At 36.9% G+C, this 19,914-nt stretch overlaps 1 protein-coding gene across 5 annotated transcripts in view; it reads left to right on the top strand.

Annotated features, from left to right (window-relative positions):
* The window catches only part of MGAT4A (alpha-1,3-mannosyl-glycoprotein 4-beta-N-acetylglucosaminyltransferase A), a 118,962-nt gene that overhangs the window by 67,927 nt on the left and 31,121 nt on the right, over nucleotides 1-19,914 (top strand). For all 5 annotated transcript variants that reach the window (XM_045771838.2, XM_045771835.2, XM_087863332.1 and 2 more), the window contains 2 exons: nucleotides 16,680-16,726; nucleotides 18,499-18,612. In XM_045771838.2, the coding sequence (XP_045627794.2) occupies nucleotides 16,680-16,726; nucleotides 18,499-18,612 (161 nt within the window). The remainder of the gene's footprint in view (nucleotides 1-16,679; nucleotides 16,727-18,498; nucleotides 18,613-19,914) is intronic.

Below are 19,914 nucleotides of genomic sequence, written 5' to 3' on the forward strand. Positions count from 1 at the left end.
CACTCTGAACTATTAATAGCACATACTGTGAAAGTTGGGATTATGGGGATATGCCACTTTCTCTTGTATACAGTTTTGTAAAATTAGAATTTTGAGCATGTACTGATATTTAATGAGAAAAAAAAAAGCCTTAACACTATAAAAGAAAAAAATATACACTTGGGTAAAGGAAAGACTCAGTTTTTTTCTTCTATGTAGGGAAAAACTCACTTCTTCCCTACTGTGTCTTTCTTCCACGTGTGTCTCTACTTTTTTAAAAAATAAGATTTATTTATTTGAGAGAGAGAGAGCGAGCGAGCATGAATGGGGAGGAGAGGGAGACTCCCGGCCGAGCACGGAGCCCGACGTGGGCCTTGATCCCGGGACCCTGGGATCATGACCTGAACCGAAGGCAGACGTCCAATTGACTGAGCCACCCAGGCACCCCTGTCTGTACTTTTACCTAGACACTTCATTGACATTTTTGGTCAGCAAATATATGGAACTTTTCCCCACACCAAGGAATTCTCTGTGACAGCTGCTGGGTGTCCTCCAGTTGAACTGAATTCTGATGCTGTCTACCTGAACTTAACGTCAGAGCTACAGGTTAAGGGCTCATTTGCACAAAACCGGCCCCCACCCCACATACACGCATACTTCAGATGCCAGTTGCAAGCCCTGTGTTTCTGACAACCAGCTGTGGGTTGGAGGTTCCAAAGACGCCCTGCTTGGGTTTCATTAATTTATTAAAGTGCCTAACAGAACTCTGCACAACACTTACGTTTATTAGTTTACTAAAGGGTGTAAGAAAGGATACAGATGAACGTCCAGATGGAAGAGGTCATAGCGCAAAGTATGTAGGAAGGGGTGCGGAGCTTCCGTGCTCACCGAGGGCACCATTCTCCCAGCACCTTCATGTATTCACCAGCATGGAACCTCTCCAACCCTGTCCTTTTGGATTTTTATGGCGGCTTCATTACACAGTCATGACTTATTAAGTCATTGGCCATTGGTGATTGATTCAACCTCCCAGTCCTCTCCCTGCTCTGGAGGTTGGAGGGGTAGGACCGAAAGTTCCAACACTCTGATCACATGGTTGGCCCTCCTGGCAGCCAGCCCCCATCCTTCATTAGGGTGGGGCGTGGGTCCAAAAACCACCTCGTTAACATAACAAAAGACACATCTGTCGCTCTCATCACTTAGGAAATGCCAAGGGTTTGGGGGGCTCTGTGCCAGAAATGGGACAAAGACCAAATATATATTTATTATAAATCACAATATCATAACTTAAAAATAGTTTTCAGTCTATAGGTACAGATTTGTGTACGGAAGCATTCAAGACCCTCCCTCTTGCCATAGCCCTTCACCCGGTCACTAAGATGTAATAACACTGAGTTTGGAGTCAGGTGACCCATATTCAGGGCCTGGATTCTGCCACTTACTGCCACTTGAGCAGGTTGTTTTTTCTCTCTTCATCCTCAGTTTCAGCATCTCTACGATGAGAATTATGCTCTTGAGCCTTTTAAGCTCAACAGTGTTGCAGGCAGGTGCAGTGAGATCACACACGTGGGGAGGTATTGCACACTGACACCGGATTGTAAGTGCCTGCAGTGTTCTGATCTCTGAAGCTTCCTGAAGTGCAGTATTTGTATATGTATCTGTGTAGATTTCAGTATTGGGAAGAAAGTCTATTTTGAGTTATAGGGTTGATTTATAGCATTCATTGATTTATAGAGTTCATTGAATTGTCTTTAGGCAATTTAAAATTATTAATCACTGTATTTGATTCTACCTTGACTAGTAGTTATTAATCTAAGTGTTTGGTAGCCCGAGGCACATTAACTCTAGTAGCAAGTGCACGTTCTGTGGCTGTGACCGTGATCTACATAGTGTATCGTTTCTGGCTCTAGATCTCTGGTGTCTCCCTAAGCCCGTATTTCCAACTGCCTACTTGATAACATTAGTTGAATGCTTTGTGAGCAATTTTTAATCTGTCCATAACTAAGTGAATCTGGTTTTCTCAAACTGCTTCTCTTCCAGGTTTCCTATGTGTTTATTAAAGGTTTTTTACATCACAGGATTAATAGGTCTGTGTTCCCATCCTTTTACTCTCAATTTGTTATGTAGACCTAGCATGTTCTCAGTTCTGTTTGTGTTACTCCTTCACCTGAAATGTTGCCTCTTCCTTTCTCTTTCTTAGTCATCCTTCAGGTCCCTGCTCATCCCTTTTATGAAACGGTCCTCAGTCTCCCATCTGAAATTTATTTAGAATAAATAGGTAGAAGTAAATTGATCTTTTGCAAACATTTTTAATTTTTGTAAAGGTGTGAATTACCTCTGGTCCACTTTCATGTGTGAGCAAAAAATTAAGTATGAAAAAGAACTGTAGAAGAATGCATATAGATGTTAAAGTGTATCATAATCTCTTCATGCCTGTTTGACTTTCCATCCTTCATGTTCTTTTTACCTTGAGGGTCCATAAGAATGCCTGTCTGGGAGGGGAGGAGACACAGAAAAGTAGTTACTGGCTCTATTTTTGTTCTTTGTTCCTCTCTGGTGATTTCTCTCTTGGGGTCAATTGGGCATAAATGATGAGGCATTTATAGAACATGCAGGGTTTTGAAATTTGACTGTTAATGTACTATTTGAAAGTTTACTGACTCTATTCTAGAATTGCAGGAGTAAAGAGGAATAAATTCCACTTGCTCTGAAGTGCGCCATTCAGATTTTAAGATTGTATCATTCTTATGTTTACTTTTACTTATTACTTTTACTTTAAATTATAACCTTAGTATTTTAATGATCCTTTGTTGTCTCTATGCCTCATTATTTTTTATGTATTTTATTCCAATTTATAGTATTTCTTACACTGTATTATCATTTATATTATTTCTGTCTCTCATGACCATTTCTGACAAAATGTTTTCCTACATGTATTCTGGATTTTAGCAAAATTTATTTTTCCTGTTCTATTTTTATATTTGGAGAATACTCCATTTTATGAATCTTGGTGGGAGGAAGCTTCTCTCCCCTTGTACAAACTAAAAATGCCAGATAATCGCTTTACCAGTTCAGGCATGTGACCTGGGCTCAGCCACCTGGATATTCCTATTCTGAACTTTGAGTGGAGCTTAATTATTTTTTGATAACACAGAAAACCCAAAACAATAAACAGACAAATTATTAGAAATAATAGGGGAATTTATCAGGGTGGCTGGGTGAGATCAGTTTATTTTTCTATATACCAGTAACAAAAAAACATTTCTTCTAAATATATTTTTCTCTTAAAGAAGCAGGGATTCTGAAATAGGTCTTATTTTGGGATTGTGTCATGTATCCTTATGATTAAATTCAGGTTTTACATTTTTTAGCAGGAACACCATAGAAGTGACCTGGTATTCTTTTTCAGAGGCTCATATTAAGATGATATTGACATATCTCATTACCAGCATTGTGAACTTGCATCACTTGATTAAGGCGGTGTCTGACAGGTTTCTCTACTATAAATAGGCTCTTTTTCCATATGTACTGAGAAGCTATCTTCTGGAGTGATGCTTTGAGATCATGCAAATATCCTGTTTTTCTTCATAACTTTTTCTCGACCAGTCATTCTTGATGATTCTTGCCTGTGAGAATTATTATGTTTGCTGAATGGTGATTTCCTTGTTTCTTCTGCAGTAATTGCAATTCTTTAAGGAAGAAGTATCCTTTTCTTCAGTTTCGTTTATTTTGTTGGTTATTGATATCAGTGTGAAGTTGTGGATATCTTTATAAATTTTTTACTTTGTTACTAAAATTGTTCCAAATTTGGCCATTGATTGCTCTTTGGAGTTGGCTACTCCGTCCTTTCAGTATGCCCCATCATTTTTCTTATATTCTAGCAGTGTAAGATGTTCTAGGCTTATCTTGTATTTTCCCTGCCCCAAACCTGGGATCAGCCATGTCCCCAGGGAACCTGGTATCTCTTAATTGGAGAATAGTATGAGAAACCAAGACCTGGGTTCCAGGTATGCTCATTGCTTCTCAGGGATCACTGCTGCTTGTCCTCTCAGCGGGCAGAGCTAGGAAATACATGTTTGCATACGTACACACACCTGTACAGGTCCTGTGTCCATTTATCTGTATATGTTAAAAATCATGAGTTTATAATGATACCTTTGATTCCAGTCCAATACTGCAGGGTTCATTCTAGCCTCCCCCAGTTTCTTGTTCTTGACTATTTTCCCCATCAGTGGGAAACTTGGGCCTAATGATTCACAACGTATCTACCTACTTGCTGAATCCTAAATAAACATAAAGTAGTTTCTGAATTGTTGATCTATTCAAACCTGTTGATTAAAGTTCATTTTCTAATTTCCTCAAGAAAGGTCCACATAAGCAATTTTCCCTGAGGTTCTGTGTGGTCAAAAATGTTACCTTCTGCCTTTTTTCTCTGCTTGGGTATAGAAGCCCCCAGTCACATTTGCTTTTTTGGGAGGTTGGAGAGTGCTACTGCCGCTGAGGCTAGCCAGATGACCTTCCACGTTTCTCACTGCTTGCTTTCAGAAACCCATATTGCCCAGTTGCCCAAATCATTCTTTTTCTATCTTGAGAGCCTAGTGATCTTGCTATAACATGTCTTGATTTCAACCATTGTGGATCATTTTTCCCTGGCACATGATAGGGTCTTTGCGTATATAGAGCCATACCTTACTTAATTTCAGGAAAGAACTTTTGAATGTTCTTTTTATTACGATCTTTCAAAGACATACAACAAAGATGAAAGAATTTTAGATTTATATCTGTATATGTGACCCCTATATTTTACTACTAAAATTTTAGTATTTTCATTTATCATATCTCTACTTATCCATCCTTTATCTATCATTAATCCATTGTATTTATGTATCTTCTTTTGGGAAGTTTCTTCAACACATTTGCACATTTAAAAATATTGGTTGGTTGTTTTTTGTGGGTTTTGTTTTTGACTTATCAGAGTTCTTTATATATGCTGGATACTTTTACTTTGTCAAATGTGGGTGTTTTGTGAGTATTTTCTCCCAATCTGTGGAAATCTATTCATGTTTTTCACATTTTCTTGGTGAGAAGTTTTTAATCTTGATGAAGTCTAATTAATGTTTTCTTTTATAACTTTTGTTCTCCATGACCTGAGAAATCCTTGCTTAGCCCCAAATTGTGAAGATGATCTCTTTTGAAACCTTCGCTTTAACTCTTATATTAGGTCTGCAACCATCTTGGGTTCATTTTTGTTGTGATGTAATATAGTGTTCACAGTCATTGTTTTTCATGTGGGTGTTCATTTACTCCAGTACCAGTTGTTGAAAACACTCTCCTTGGGGCGCCCGGGTAGTGCAGCATCTGCCTCTGGCTCAGGGCGTGATCCTGGCGTTCTGGGATCGAGCCCCGCATCAGGCTCCTCTGCTGGGAGCCTGCTTCTTCCTCTCCCACTCCCCCTGCTTGTGTTCCCTCTCTCGCTGGCTGTCTCTCTCTGTCAAGTAAATAAATAAAATCTTTTAAAAAAAGAAAAGAAAAGAAAAAACTCTCCTTTCCCCACTGGGTCGCTTTGATGCCTTCATTGAAAATCCAGAGACCATATATGTGTGGGTCTTCTTCTGTTCTGTTTCATTGACCTGTAGGTTGATCCTTTTTAATTTAATTTAATTTAATTTAATTTAATTTAATTTAATTTAATTTAATTTTTATTTTATAACAATATTTTTTATTATATTGTTTGTCACCATACAGTACATCCTTAGTTTTTGATGTAGTGTTCCATGATTCATTACTTGCGTATAACACCCAGTGCACCATGCAATACGTGCCCTCCTTACTACCCATCACCGGTCTATCCCATTCCCCCACCCCCCTCCCCTCTGAAGCCCTCAGTTTGTTTCCCAGACTCCATAGTCTCTCATGGTTCATTACCCCTTCTGTTTACCCCCCCTTCTTCTTCCCTTTCTTCTACCGATCTTCCTACTTCTTATGTTCCATAGATGAGTGAACCCATATGATAATTGTCTTTCTCTGCTTGACTTATTTCACTTAGCATTATCTCCTCCAGTCCCATCCATGTTGCAGCAAATGTTGAGAAATCGTTCTTTCCGATGGCTGAGTAATATTCCATTGTATATATGGACCACATCTTCTGAATCCAGTCATCCGTTGAAGGGCATCTCGGCTCCTTCCACGATTTAGCTATTGTGGACAATGCTGCTATGAACATTGGGGTGCATATGGCCCTTCTCTTCACTACGTCTCTATCTTTGGGGTAAATACCCAGTAGTGCAATTGCTGGATCATACCTCACTATCCCGATTACTATAACTTTGAATTAAGTATTGAAATCAGGTAGGACTAAGTCCTCCAATTTTGTTGTTTTCAGGATTGATTTAGATTTTGTAGGTCCTTTGCATTTCTACGTACATTTGAGAGTCCTCCTAATCACTTCTCCTATCTGGTGTTGCTTCATAGGAGCAAGTGCTTCAACTGGGTGTTTTTTCTTTTAAATTAGTGGGGAAATATTTGGTCACAAGTTTTCATCTGTTTTGTGGCTATCGATATAGTTTTTTTGTTGTTGTTCATCGGTTTTGCTGAATTTCTACCTTTTTTCTTATATTTTTGTATAGTAGCTGTGCTGGTTGCTTTTTTCATGAATCATCATAGAAGGAAATAGCTTCCCCCCCCCCCCAGGCCCCTGGGTTACAGAAGGAGGAGGACGGGGCAAAGTAGTGTTCCAGACTAGTTGTTTTTTAATCAAAGACTGTCTTTGTAGCTGCTGTAGAGTCAGGCTTCTTCCTGCAAATATCGTTAGTCTGTGCAATTCTTCAGGCTACCTCTGATTATTGGAACTACATTGGATTCCTTTTGAGCTTGAGAAGTTTGGTTATTAATATTGGTCTCACTGAAAATGGAGTTTGCAGTTTTGTATCTGTTGCTCATTGATAATTCTGTATAATGTCAGTGCTTCCTAGGCAAATTCTGTAGAAGTGGCTTAATCTTTTCTAGTTAGACAGTTCAGTGTGCTTTCAGCCAGGGTTTAGTTCCCTGAATGCTTTGAAACTTTTTCCCACCCAAAGCTTGTGAAGAGTACAGTAGCCTCAGAAACAAGAGGCCTCTGTCTAGTTATGTTTTCTCAAGCTCTCATAATTACCTGTGAGTCCTCTTTTTTAAATGCAGAAGTATAGATATCATCCTAATTATTCTTTCATTCAATGAACACGCATTTATTGAAGTACTAAAATGAAGAAGGTACCAAAAGAGATTTAAAAAACCCACTGGACAATAGATTGTGTCCTTAGCTTGGAATCTAGCATTACACAGGAATATTTTTTTCTCTACTTTTTTTTTTTGTTTTTCTGCACTTGAAATAAAATACTTATTAATTATATACACACATGGCTAAAGATTCCCAGTAGTCTACGAAGTTTGTTATTCCAAACAGTAGTCTCCTGTCTTCACTCTTCCTAACGCCCCTGCAATTTCCTTCTTTTCCCTTCTCCATCTCCTTCCCTCTGAGACCTTTTCCATCTTCTCACCTAGCTGGCTGGCAGTCGGGCAGAGCAGACAGACCTTCCTATAATGCTATTTAGTTGACATTATTCTTTGATCTTTTCAAAGAACTAACTTTTAGTTTTATTGACTTCATCATTTCTTTATCTTCCCTTTACATTAATTTCCATTCTTTATTACTTCTTCCCTTCTACTTGCTTTTAGTTTGGTTTACTCTTTTTCTAGATTTTTAGATTTTTCTGAACTCTTAAATTTTTTTCCCCTAGATTTTTCTGAAATCTTAGGCTATTGGCTGGAGATCTTTTCTAATAGAGGCCATTTTAAACTATAAATTTCTCTCTGCCACATTAGATACATCTCATAAATTTTGATTTGTCAAGTTTTACTTTCATGCAGACCAAAATACTCTGTAAATCCCCTTATAATTACTGCTTTGACCATGGATTATTTGGAAATGTATTGTTTAATTTTTACCTATTTGTAGATTTCCCAAATTTCCTTCTGTTGTTTTATTTCTAATTCAGGCCTTTTAAATTTATCAGTATTTGTTTATGACCTGGCAAATGGCCTATTCTGGACAAGAGTCCATGTTGCTTAAAAAGAATGGATTCTGCTATTGTCCAAGAGAAGTGTTTTATAAATGTCTGTTAGATCAAGTTGATAGTGTTGTTCAGGTCTTCTGTGGACTTGCTGATTATCTGTCTGGTGTTTCTGTTTTTTATTTTAAATTACAGATTACCGTGTTAGTGCCTCAATAGTGTTTTTGGCCTGTAATTTTTTTTAGCAGTTGAGTTTTAAGATGTTTACTTAAGCATTTGTTACAAATCATACAAATGCCAATTAGGAAGAAATTGTACATACATAATATCCTATTAAATTTGCTTGTAATTCAACAAATATTTATCCAAACAGTGGTAAGTACTAAGCATATCATTGAATAAAACAAAGCCTCTGCCCAATGAAACTTACGGAAAAAGACAGATTAAAAACAAATATATAATACATTAAATGGTGGGGAGGGCCAGGTCACATAGGACGCTACAGGCCATATTAAGAACTTTGCTTTTACTCTAAGTCAGGGGACTAACCGGGCCACGTGGCAAATATTTGAGGCTTTGCGCACCGTACAGTTTCTTTTGAATCTATTTAGCTCTGCTGTTGCAGCCTGAAAATAGCCAGAAACAATATGTAAATGAAAGGGTGGGGTTGTGTTCCCAGTAAGGTTTTACTTTGTGAAAACAGGCAGTGGGTCTGTCATGATCTACTTAAAACAAAATTATTTGAGGGTTTCAAGTAGACACTTGACTGACTTTTCATTCCTTTAAGTTACTTTAAAATACTCTATTTGGAAATCATTTTGGATTTATAGAAAATTTACACAAAAAATAGCATATTCCCTTGATTCAGCTTGTGTAATGGTAACTTATGTAGCCATGATAAAACTATCAAAACCAGGAAATTCACATTGGTATAATACAATTTGCTACACTGTAGACTTTATATTCAAATTAGACATTTTTCCACGTCAGGTCATTTTTCTGTTTTGGCATCCAGTCCTAAGTATCACTTTGTTTTTGCCTCCTATCCATGATGGATCGTTGCACTTCTCTTGTCTTTCATGAACTCGGAGACCTTTATTGAGTACACTCGTCAGTTACATTGTAGAATATCTCAGTTTGGATTTGTTTGATATTTTCTCATGATTAGACTGTAGTGACGCGTTTTTGGCGAGAATAACATGATTTACCTTTTAAAAGGATCACACTGACTTCTTTGGAAAGAGAAGCAAAGAAACTACTTAGGAAACTATTATAATAATCCAGGTGAGGCCTAGACTAGGATGATTAAAGAATTTGAACGGAATGGGTTCTGATTAGAAAAGTTTGAGAACTACTGCGGTAGCACCAACTATTTTGGAGAAGGAAAAAAAAACTATGGTAGACATATTGGAAACGAAGGGTATGTTCATCTATTCTTTTAACAGCTTGACCATTTTAGAAACTAGTAACGCCAACTGGTATTTGTTAGCTTTCCTGATACATCTGCATTGAATTTAAAGTATCATAAAGCCAAGCATTAAATGGATAGGAAAAGCTTTTCCTTGGACTGTAGGGAAATAAAATTTATTATGAGCTGCCAGCCCCATTCTAGCACATACTCTTCCTTTTAGTTCTTTTGATTTGTCACTTGTACACATTAGCTTTCTGGAATTTTCATAGGATCCTTATTATGTAAAGTAACATCTGTTTCAGGCCCTGAAAGAGTTAATAAGGACTGGACTTACCTGTTATAAGCAACTAGAAGGCTAAACAAAATACGATTCATTTGTTCTCCTACATTGGACAGCAGACTACGCACGATGGGATTCCTTGAGACAGAAAAATAAATGCTGTGAATACCACAATTCCTCTAACCTTCTGCCTGGAGATGCATTCCAGATCACATTGCACAAGGGCAGTCACAAAGAGGGCAAGTGGGAACTGCAGAACAGAGTTGCAGAAAGGAGACTGCTACACAGAAAATGATGGTGCCTTTGGGTCCTTGATGTATTGGGCCACACGTGCACAAGGTGAAATTCACAAGTCTGGGGGAGAAAATGATCAGGGATCTGCAACCTGAACATTCCCGTTGCTCACACAGGATGAGTTCTAACCAGCCAGAATGGCAAGTCCTTGGTAATGACCCAGGGCATTTAGTGGAGAATCCAGAGCAGTTGAATTGTCTTTGAAGTGGTTATTCTAGGCCCACCCCAGCAAAGCTTAAAAAGAGGCCCATGAGGGGTCAACTAATCCACAAATAATTTGCCTGCTAAAATAAAGCCCAATGCTTTAAAAAATAAAATAAAATTAAGACACTCAGCAATGTAGCATTTATAATGTCTGTTACCAAATAAAGAATGGTTAGCATGCCAAGGAGGAAAAAAAAGGGAATCATAACTAAAAGAAAATTTAGCTAATAAAAACAAATCTAGAAATGATGGAGGTGGTACAAGTGGCAGGAAAGGACAACAAAACAACTATTACAAACATTTTCAAGTACTTAACACCATGAGGAATGGATTGGAAAATGCATGAAAGAGTCAAATGGTGGAACATATAGCAACGAAAAGTACAATATCTGAAATTTAAAATTTACCGTATAATCTTAACAGGTTAGCCATTGCAGAAGGAAAGGTCAGTGAATTGAAGAATGACAATAGAATGTGCCCCAAATTAAGTATATAGAGGAAAAGACTGACAACAGTGTTATTCACTGCATTTATCTATGGGATAATATTAACTGATCTACCACATGAAATTCCAGAATGGAGAGGAGAAAGAAGGAATAATGACTGAAATTTTTCCATTTTTGAAGAAAAATATAAATCCTTAGATTCAAGAAGTCCAAAAAATCCTACACAGAATAAACACAAAACCACTGTCAGGTATGTCATAATCAAATTGCTGAAAACAGATAAAGAGAAGGTCTTGAAAGAAGCCAAAGCAAAGACACATTATGCACAGGAAAAGAAAATTAAGAGTACTGTAGATTCTTATTAGAAACTATGCAAGTCCAAGACAATGGAACAATGTTTTTAAAGTGCTAGAGGAGGAGCCTGGTTTTTTTTTTTTTTTTAATTTTTAGATGAATTGTCTTAGATTTCATAGTCGACATTACAAAGTATTCATGCTATATACATCGTCATGACACCCCGTATGTGGGCATCTATGAAAACAATATACAGATACAATGCAATGTCTATCCAAATAACAATGGCATTTTTCTTAGAATTAGCACAAAGAATCAAAGGGCACCTTGATCCCTTCTATTGGTTGGCAGCCTGAGGGCTGGTCTACACTGCTTGCGTGCCTGGCCTTCAGCTATGTCACGGGCTCTAGACTATTGATCAGTGGGCTTCTGAGTTCTAAGCAAATTCTTCCACCGTCTTTGAGATTTTAAGTGTAATTTCTTTCATTACTCAATAGAATGAATAAAGAAATATGAGTAAGGATAGAGAAGACGTGTACAATGCTATCAACCTAATGATACAAAAATCTTAAGAGGTTATTTAGGAGGTAACTATCCAAGGTGGTGGATATTGTTTTTGTTTTTATGACCTCTTTCTAGAGACTATCTTACGGCCTGTTGACTAATTCAACCTTTTTAAAAAATTGAATTATAACTGACATACAATATTATGTTAGTTTCAGATGTACAAGATAGCGATTCAGTATTTTTATTTTATTTTTTATTATGTTCAGTTAGCCACCATATAGTACAGCATTAGTTTTTGATGTAGTGTTCAATGATTCATTATTTGCGTATAACACCCAGTGCTCATCACAACACATGCCCTCCTTAATACCTATCACCTGGCGACCCCATCTCCCTCCCCCCCCCAGTATTTTTATGTATTTAAAAATGCTCACCACGATAGGTCTAGTAACCATCTATCACCATACAAAGTTGTTACAATATTATTGACCATATCCCTATACTGTACATTACATCTCCACAAATTATTTTATAACTGGAAGTTTGTACCTCTTAATCTCCTTCACCTGTTTTGCCCATTCCCCACCCCCCAACCAACAGTTCTCCATATCTAGGAGTCTGTTTTTATTCTGTTTGTAAGTTTGTTTTGTTTTTTAGAGTCCACATTTAAGTGAAATTATATTGTTTTTGTCTGACTTACTATAGGTCCACCCACATTGTCACAAATGGCAAGATTTCATTTTTTTTTTTTTTTGTAGCTGAATGATATTCCACTTTGTAGGTCACATTTTCTTTGTCCATTTATCTATCAGTGGACACTTGAGTTGCTTCTGTATCTTGCCTATTGTAAATAATGCTGCTTTGAACATGGGGATCCATAAATCTTTTCAAATTAGTGCTTTTGTTTTCTTTGGGTAAATACCCAGAAGTGGAATTGCTGGACCATATGGTGGCTGTATTTTACGTTTTTGTGGACCCTCTGTACGGTTTTCCAGTGGAGGCTGCGCCGATTTATTTGCCCACCGACAGTGGTATTTTGTTGCTGTTTTGATTTGCATTTCCCTGATAATTGTAATAGGGAGCATCTTTTCATGTGCCTGTGTGTGTGTCGTCTTTGGAAAAAATGTCTATTCAGGTCTTCTGCCCATTTTTAAATCTGGTTGTTGAGGTTTTTGTTACTGAGTTGTATCAGTTCTTCATACATTTTGGAGAGCAACCATTCCAAATATCTCCTCGTTCAGTAGGTTGCCTTTTCACTGTGTTGATGGTTTCCGTTGCTGTGCAGAAGCTCTTTGTTTGGTGGAGTTCCGTTTGTTTATTTTTGCTTTTGTTTCCCTTGCCTGAGGAGACCTATCCAAAAAACATTTCTGAGAACGATGTCCAAGGGTTTACTGCCCATTTTTTTCCTAGGAGTTTTATGGTTTCAACTCTTACTTAAGTCTTCAGTGCAATTGTGAGTTAATTTTTTGGTATGGTGTAAGAGAATGGTCCAGTTTTATTCTTTTGCATGTGACTACAGTTTTCCCAACACAACTGATCAAAGAAACTGTCTTTATTCCTTTGTATGTTCTTGTCGCTTTGTTGTAGATTAATTGACCCTTGAAGGATGGGTTTATTTCTGGGCTCTCTTCTATGCTATTGATCTATTTGTCTTTTTCTATCAGTACCGTACTGTTTTGATTACTATAGCTCTAGAGTATAGTTTGAAATTGGGAGCATGTTACCTCCAACTTTGCTGTTCTTTCGTCTGTCTCAAAATTGCTCTGGCTGTTTGGAGGTCTTTTGTGGTTACCTAACAAATTTTAGGATTATTTGTTCTAGGTCTGAGAAAAATGCTGTTGGTATTTTGATAGGGATTGCATTGAAATATGTAGACTGCTTTGAAAATGGTATGGACATTTTAACAGTTCTTCCAATCCATCCTCATGGTTTATCTTTCCATTTGTGTCATCTCCAATTTCTTCCATCAGTATCTTAGAGTTTTCAGAGATCTTTTTCCACCTTGGTTAAATTTATTCCTAGGTATTTTATTCTTTTTGATGCAATTATAAACAGGATGACTGTCTTAATTTTTTTCTGATAGTTCATTATTAGTATATAGAAACACAACAGATTTCTGTATGTTAACTCCATGTTCTGCAGCTTTACTGAATTTATGTTCTGTGAAAAGAATGGGTGTTCTGCTGGTTGGGGATGGAGCATTCTGTACTCTGTCTCACCACAACTGGTCCAGTGCAGCAAAATGATCTAAGCTTTTCTTTCTTTTTAAAGATTTTATTTATTTATTTGACAGAGATAGAGACAGCCAGCGAGAGAGGGAACACAAGCAGGGGGAGTGGGAGAGGAAGAAGGAGGCTCATAGCGGAGGAGCCTGATGTGGGGCTCGATCCCATAATGCCAGGATCACGCCCTGAGCCGAAGGCAGATGCTTAACGACTGTGCCACCCAGGCGTTTTATTCTTTTGCATGTGACTGCAGTTTTCCCAACACAACTGATCAAAGAAACTGTCTTTATTCCTTTGTATGTTCTTGTCGCTTTGTTGTAGATTAATTGACCCTTGAAGGATAGGTTTATTTCTGGGCTCTCTTCAGAAAAGCCCCCTAAGCTTTTCTGTTCAGCATTCCATTGATCATGTATTCCCAATTTGTACTTATATAAAATATTCACAAATTACACATATATGCTATTAATAGCATATTACACTCCCTAAAATATATAAAAAATAGAAAATTGTTTTTTTACATTTAACTTTTTTAATCCTTTTTTTGTAATTGACCTATTTAAAGTCATAGTTATGCAGCCATCATCTTAGTTTTAGAACATTTTCATCACCCCAAAAAACAACTCTTTACCCCTTAGCCATCACCCATTGATAACATTCACCCATTAATACCTTTCTCCCTCCATCCCTAGGCGACCACAAATTTATTTTCTGTTTGTATAGATTGTTCAGTTCTGGACATTTTATACAAACACAGTCATATAATATGTGGACACACATTTGTAACGGGCTTTTTTCACTTAGCATTATGTGTTCAGGGTTCATCCCTGTTGCAGTAAGTACTAATAATATCTTAGTTTTAATATAAAAATATTTAATTTTTACCATGAGGAACACTTGATTCTCCAGGAAAAAAATGTTCTTCCTTTTCTATGTATTCCCGCTCTCCTTCCTACCTATCCCAAACACACCATTCACATACCCCCTAGAATACACACATCTCAGTTTTATATTCACAGATATATTCCCAGAACTGGATGATAATATTGCCTCTTACAAAGTCTCCACATGCCATTAAAAAGGGTTTCAGGAAAAAGTGCTCTCTTAATTCAAAGCAAGCCAGACCCAAGATCTCCGATACTGCCTGGCTTACTGTCTACATGTCCGGTGGGGGAGAGGCAAGGAGGGGCCCTGTGGAGATAAAGACTGGCCTGGCTGTTTGTTTCTAGGCCAGGTATGCATGTAGCTTTCTTCAGAGGCTTCCCAGAACAGTTCCCTTCGCTGATACCAGAAAGGATGGATTCTCTTATAGAAAAGTGACACCAGTTATAGTCATTTAAGCAAATCTTTTGCTAGTTATGTCAATTAACATGAAAAATAAGGATTACATATAATATTAGATAATATTAGATGTGGTTCACTTGAGTTCCATACTTTTTATTACACATTACACAATCAATTACGTTTGCATCCACTTATTCGTCTTGGCCCACTTCTTGGACAGCCTGTGGGGGAGACAGAGCTGGTCTTGTTCATCTCGGTATTCCTTTTTCCTTGGCTAGGCAAATCACTGGCCCTTAATAAATGCTTATCAAATTGAATTTCAGGTTGTTGCTTTAACATTAAAATTTATATAAACCAATTCTGATCATATTCTCCAAAATTATAGCTGATGAGTGATAAGATACTCTTTGGTTAAACATGTCAGTGAATAATTTGTTAAAAGAGAGATCACTGACTAATGTTTGAGGTTATACAGGGAAAGTACAGAGGTTTTTGAGTTGCATGCCAGTTGTATCTCCATAGTTGTTAAGAGTTTGAAGAAGGTGGTCTTACTGTCTCACTCCTCAGTCTTTAAATTTAATAATAAAAAAAGGAATCACTTTCAATCAGCAGAAGTTAAAGTTAAAATACTTTTCCAGAAAATCTTCTATACAACAACTTTTTATAGCTTAATAGTTCTGTAATTTCCAGGGTTAAGCTTTATCTTTTTGTTTCGGTTTGTTTTCTTCAAGTATTAAGTGTTTTGGCAATTTTTATATCCAAGATCATATTTTACGTATCATTGATTCCTTTTGACAATTGAGCATTTTAATATAAGCTGTGAATATATTTAAAATGGGTAGGGAGTATTTGATCTCTATTTGTATGTAATTTATTGATTGGGTGATTGATAGAGACTGCACAAGTGGTGGGGAGGGGCAGAAGGAGAGGGAGGCAGAGAATCCCAAGCTGGCTCCACACCCAGTGCAGAGCCCAAAGCAGGGCTTGATCCCAGGACCCTGAGATCTTGACCTGAGCCGAAATCAAGACTTGGATGTTTAACCGACTGAGCCACCCATGTGCCCCTATTTGTATATAGTTTCAAGTACACAGGTCTGACAAGCGTTTATTTCTAACTCTGGCTTAAGTGCTTTTGACTTGGGTTCTCATCAGCCTAATAATAATGATGATGGTAGTAATGCAGACAATAACAGCTTTTTATTGCATGGTTTTATCATTAAGTGTCATAGTCTTTAAGGTATTTTTTCCTCCTGCCTTTTTTTTTTTTTTTTTTAATAAGATAGCAAAGGAAGGCTCACAGAAGTGACTTACTTTCACTTACACAGGCCAAGTAGCTACAGAGACAAATCTTGAACCGAGGTTGTATGATTGCAAGTGGAGAATTCTTTCCCCATAGCATGGTGCATCTGTTATTTATTCACTGCTTACAGTTCGGATGTTTCAAAAGAGTAGAAATATTTTCTGCACTCAGTTTTCTCTACTGAATCAAACGGAGACCATTGAAAGTAATAAAAACTGACATCTGCTTATTGTACAATGATATATTGTAGTGCAATAAAGTAGAATACGGAAGTGCAAATCCATAAGTTGTCTGAAAATTGAATGTAATGCTTTCATTGAATGCTGTAATTATTTATTTGAGTTCAGTATTAAGATTTAAATAAAAGTGTAAAAACATTGATGCATGTATACTTTTTTTTTCTTTCCCAGACAGATAGTGATTATGTACACAGTGTTGTAGCCAACCTGGAGAAAGAGTAAGTTCTTAACTATGAAAATGGTAACATTTTCGTTACTGTTACTTACTGGCTTTTTGCTAAAAGAAAATGCCTTTTTTATAGCTCATTTCTCTGTGGAGTTCAGTGTTCACTGGGCCACTATCATTGGTCTTTTACATTGTCGTAAAGTAGGTGCATATATATATATCCGGGTTTCTGATCATGGATAGATTGGTGTATTTCAATATAGAAAAGCTTTGAATGTCATACATGTGTAACTCTGTCAAATACATTATTAAGCTTGAAAACAATAGAGAGGGTCATATGAGTTTACTAATGTCTTTCACCCTCGGTTGACCAAGAAAAAAATCTTTCTACTACCAGGGTAGATAGTCTTGTAGTACTTTCAAAGCTCAGTGCCGAACTATGGCTACATCTGTTCTCTTCTGCAAAGATTGAGTAACAATGTACTGTGATCAAGACACTGAGTAGCTAACAGTTGGAAAGCTTTGTAAGCTTCAGATACGATTAGTTTTTATAATACCGCCTTCATAGTTTTAATAGTGATGTTGTAAAAACTAGTCATGATAAGGGTTTCTTCATTGACTTTCACCTGTTTTTGCCCCAAAGATGTATCTTTTACATAAAAAAACAAAAAGAAGCGACAATTATTTGTCAATTCAAGATTTAAAGTAATGTTGTTCTTTCTTTGTCTATCAGAATGCTCAAACTGGACATTTTAAAAGATACATGCAGAGTTCAAAACTAAATTATGCATTTGTTAGATTTTTTTTCCTTAGGTGCTCAATTTCTTGGCAGCCCTTTGTATAAACACAGTTTAGTATAGGTCCCTCAGATACAGGAGCAGGGCAATAATTATTGGCCCCTCCTCCCGTAGACCACCTGGGCAGGTCTGTGGGGCTTATGCTGTCACTTTGTCGATTCTCTTCTTCCGCCATGTGTAGGAACACCAAGCCCAGGAAAAAGTACAACTAAGCATGAACAGCATCTGTGTGAAGGCAGGTAGTTGCACAAGGATTTTGTGGAGATTTGCAAGAACTAAATGAGGGAGAATGCAAATGTGGAAGGAAGTACATGTGAATTTGTCAAGCTGCTTACAGAAACTTTAGAACGGGTTTTCTCAACCTTGACACTACTGACATTTGAGGCTGGATAATTCTTTGTCGTGAGGACCATCGTATACATTGTAGGATATTTAACAACTTCCCTGGTGTCTACCCACTAAGGCAGTAGTACCTCCCACAGTTAGGACAACCAGATTCCTCCAGACATTGCTCAGTGTACGCTTGGGGGACAGGGTGGCCCGCAGTTGAGAAGTGACTAGGTTAGAATGACATATAGCCTGTCACTCACAACTAAACCTTCCTGAACATGGAGGAACTTTGGTTTTTGCATAAATATATAGAGACAGACACACATTCATTAGTCTTTCTTCAATTCTCTGTTTTCTGTGATATCTTTGTTTGATTTTTTTAAAAAAATTCTGATACTTTTTAGGAATATAATACATGCAGTTGGCTTAGGATTTCTATGCTTTTCTAAGGATAGTAGCATTTTATACTGTTTTTAGAGCATTATTAAAAAAATCACCTTTGTGTTATTTGAAAAATTTGTATTTTCTGGCAGATTAAATCAACAGTGAGTTCCTTCCATGAGCACACGGTGACCCAAACAGTATATCGTATTGGTTTTTGTTTATGTTTACTTTATGTTAAGCACAGTAAGTTGAGCATTAAGATAAACAAAATCCCACAGAACTTACATAACTCAGCTAACCTTTCTTATGGTAGATTTTCTAAAGAAATCGGTTCTGGCTTGGTGGAAATAATATCCCCTCCTGAAAGCTATTATCCTGACCTGACAAACTTAAAGGAGACTTTTGGAGACTCCAAAGAAAGAGTAAGGTGAGCCTGTGTTATTTAAGACCCCCCACCCTTGTGAGTATGATATGTAATAAATGTTTACCATATAATAAGTATTTACTGAAATGTAGCACATTTTAGGGTTCAGCTAATTTGTGAGAGCTAATGAATTTTTGGTTATTTGATTGGTAATTCTGTGGAGTTTCTAATGAGAGGTTGAATTTAGTATGCACAATAATTTTTTTTTTTAAGATTTTATTTGAGAGAGAGAGAAAGAGAGCGCACAGGCAGGGAGAGGGACAGACGGAGAGGGAGAAGCAGGCTTCCCGCTGAGCAGGGAACCGATGCGGGACTCGATCCCAGGACCCCAGGATCATGACCTGAGGCGAAGGCAGATGCTTAACCACTGAGCCAGGTACCCCTGCTCAATAACTTTTATAATTGCTGTTCTGTGGGGTTATGACTTAAGAGTATATTCAGAATAATTCGAAAGCTTGTTTAGATAGAAACCTCACATTCGTATGCAAAGTAAATGAGAACTGATTCAGTGGAAGTGATAAAAACAATATTAGTATTCTGCAGACTTATAATAATGTAAAAATCCAGTCAACTGGATTGATTTATTTGTCCCTAAATCTCTAAAATTGAAGGACTGAAAACTTTCATTGTGTTATTAAAAACAATGTAATCTAAGAGATATTGACATTAATTTTGGATTTAATGTAACCAGAAAAAAGGAAAAAAATTAGTGTTTTGGAAAGAGATTTTTTATATTTCTTGAGTTGTTAATTTGTATGAAAGATATATCCACGTAATTGGTTGTCTTTCAATAAATACAATTTTAGTTTTAAAAAATTTAGGAATGAATTTGGTAAAAAATTCTAGGTGATCTCATTAAATTCAGAACAGCTTATAAGGTATATTCTGGAGAAGTTTACTTAGTATGATTTAAACTTTTATTTTATTGTTGTTGTTTTTTCACTAGCTTTTACAACCACTTCTCTTTTCCAACGTTAGTCTGTTTCTGTAGGCTACCAGGAATTCCCTGAAAGGACTTAATATTGTAAATGTTAATGTGTTTTGGGTTTTTTAAGCAGTCAGTACAATATTTATTAATTTCTGCCTTCATGCTAAGCACTGATCCCCAACGTATAGTTTTTGAAGCACCAGTTCCCAAAGACATTAAGATGTTACATTTGAAAAAAGGGCCTTTGGTCAAAGGAGTTTGGAAAACATTGGAGTAAAAAAAATTTTCTTTCAACAAATGTATTTACCATTGGATGTTTCAATGCCTCTAATATACTAATATGTCTGCAGAAGGGGACTATATGTGCTTCCCAAGTT

Source organism: Ursus americanus, chromosome 7 (assembly GCF_024610735.1).
Source record: "Ursus americanus isolate L20-20 chromosome 7, mUrsAme1.1.p, whole genome shotgun sequence".
Classification (NCBI taxonomy): domain Eukaryota; kingdom Metazoa; phylum Chordata; class Mammalia; order Carnivora; family Ursidae; genus Ursus; species Ursus americanus.